General features: G+C 37.1%; 1 protein-coding gene across 1 annotated transcript in view; it reads left to right on the top strand.

The window, feature by feature from the left end:
* Positions 1-2,515, top strand: part of COL14A1 (collagen, type XIV, alpha 1) — a 165,143-nt gene that overhangs the window by 102,501 nt on the left and 60,127 nt on the right. Inside the window, exon 31 of the mRNA XM_008579625.1 lies at positions 488-574. Within this exon, the coding sequence (XP_008577847.1) occupies positions 488-574 (87 nt within the window). The remainder of the gene's footprint in view (positions 1-487; positions 575-2,515) is intronic.

The following is a 2,515-nucleotide window of genomic DNA, read 5'->3' as shown; positions in this document are numbered from 1 at the left end:
TGTGAGCAGTTATTGAATTGTCACAGGGAATTGATGACATGTTTAAAAACCATTTTTATTTTGTTTGTTTTAGTATAGAGGCAGTTGTTTTGATGAGCATTCCAACAAATTTTCTTTTATCCTTTGAAACATGGAAAATATTGTAGCATAAAGAAAGTTTTCAGAACCTTTAGTTCATAGACTACTATTACTCCAACAGAATAGTAACTAGGATTTTTTTGCACCCACTTCTGGCTTTCTTTTCTCACCTGCACTCCCAACTTGGTTTTAGCAACATCCTTCAATAATAGTGATTATCCGTGACTCACTAGGCACCCACCCATTTTTCTTTACAGAAAATATTTTTAATAAGGAATGAAAACTCTCTGACCTTCTAGACTAATGTGTACTTGAAAATTTAAAAATGGCTTCAAAGTGTTTTCTTTGAGTCAATAAAGGCATTTGTATAGACTGTCTTAACAGTTGTGCTATTTTTTTTTCTTTTCAGAGAGATGATGAGTCCTGCCCAGACCTTCCACATTCTTGCTCCTGTCCTGAAGCTAATGAAATGGCTCTGGGACCAGCAGGCCCACCAGTAAGTCTGGCCTTGTTTGGCCTTAAATGTTCTTTAATAGTATTAATAGCTGTTACTCGTGTATCTGATATATGTTGACTACTGTACTAAATGGCTGTTACTCACTTCATCCTGTGAGTAAACTGAGGTTCAGAGACATTAAGTTACTTGGCTAAAGAACACAGCATGCCTTCAAATCCAGGTCTCTGCAACTCCGAGAGATGATGCTGTTCATCACAAAGTCATGTTCTCTCTCATGCTGCTCTGTATTCAAAATCCTCCCTTTAATCTACTGTGGTTCCTTTCAGTCTGAATGTTTCAAACATGGTCCCTCTACTTGGACCTAGAGTTTTGCATACCCTCCTTTTGCCCATTCTGTATCAAAATTTATATGGGAAGGAAGGATTTTGAATTCACCAGGAAAAGCACCTCATCTGAGTATGAAGTTCTTCACTACAGAAAACTTCATACAGAGCTTCCTACAGAAGAAGAGAAAGGAAGGAAGGAAGGAGGGACAGAAGGAAGAACAGAAAGAGGAAGGAAGGAAGGGGGTGGGAGAGAGAGAGAGAAAACATTTTTGTGAATCACAAAGTGTAAATAATTATACTATTTGAGTTTTTTAATTTACCATGATAATTTTACTTTTTTTTTGGAATATGTTTAAGCACTCATTTTATTTCTAACCTGCTTGACTGGAGTTATCAGTGTTTCTTTAAGATAATGATGCAGCTGTTCTGTGGTCAGAACCAAAAAAAAAAAAAAAAAAAACCCAGAATAAAAAGGCGGGAGAATATGCACAGGCAAATGAAGACACCCAGACCTTGCAGGAGGAGTATTCTCCTGCCCAACCTGCCCATGCACAGTGACTTGCCAGAGGCAGCCTGGCACAGTCAGCATGTGAGCAGTAGGTATCCCACACAGGCAGCTGGCTGGAAGCATGAAAGTTCATTCCAGGTTGGCCCCACCAACCTAATTTTTCTTCATTTGTGTACTGTATTTCCTGAATTGAACAAAAAGGAAAAGATCCTGCTGAATGTATCTAAAACACATCCCAGAAATTCCTCCTTTATCTCTGACACATAGAACATTCATTTAAACTATGGATATACAACCCAAACACTTTTTGTTTTTTAAACAAAAGAATATCCCAAAGAAGCAGATTTGGAGTAATGGTAGGAGCATTAAATCTAAATCAGAAGACTGGGCAAGTCACTGAACCACCTTGAGCTTACATTTCCTCATGTGTAAAACAGTAGCCACTTCTTTAACTGGTATTATGAGGAATACATAAGATAATGTGTATGTAAGTACACTGTGCATTATGAAACTTTAATCAAATATAAAGTGTTTTGTTTGGTTTAATCTGGGAATAGAATACAAAGATTTATTTGTAACTGTGTGCCAAATTTTCTTTCAGCCTCCAGAACAATAAAATGCTGATCAGAATCATTTGGGATACTCATTAAAAATGTAGAATCTCCAACACAGTAGTGTGGGAATCAACAGTTATTAGATACGCTCAGTCATGAAAAATACTAGATGTTTTTTCTTTCAAAATATCCTAAGTTCATTGATTCATGGCCAAAACTGGTTCAACACATGCATGTGTATGTCATTGATGGTGTCAGAGAAAGTCCGCATGTATTTTTATGATTAAGCCTTCAAACGTATGGGGAGAGAATATTTACTGACTGGATTCTGAGGATGATTACGTGGGCCTATTTAAGTAGGTTTTGGGGTTAGAGCTGGATTGACCTATGTGATTCACAGATTGTTTTATTTCCCTAATTTCCTTTGCCAAAATATAAGTTACATATATTTTGTGTAATATTTGAAATAAATTCATGTTTAATTATAAAACATTTCAAACATAGAAAAGATTTTTAAAAACCAGAATAACTTAGGGCCGGCCCGGTGGCGCACTGCTACAGTGCACCGCTTGAGAGTGCGGCGGCGCTCCCG

This window comes from Galeopterus variegatus, unplaced genomic scaffold, assembly GCF_000696425.1.
Source record: "Galeopterus variegatus unplaced genomic scaffold, G_variegatus-3.0.2 Scaffold1931, whole genome shotgun sequence".
Lineage (NCBI taxonomy): Eukaryota > Metazoa > Chordata > Mammalia > Dermoptera > Cynocephalidae > Galeopterus > Galeopterus variegatus.
This window is presented reverse-complemented; position numbering and strand designations above follow the sequence as displayed.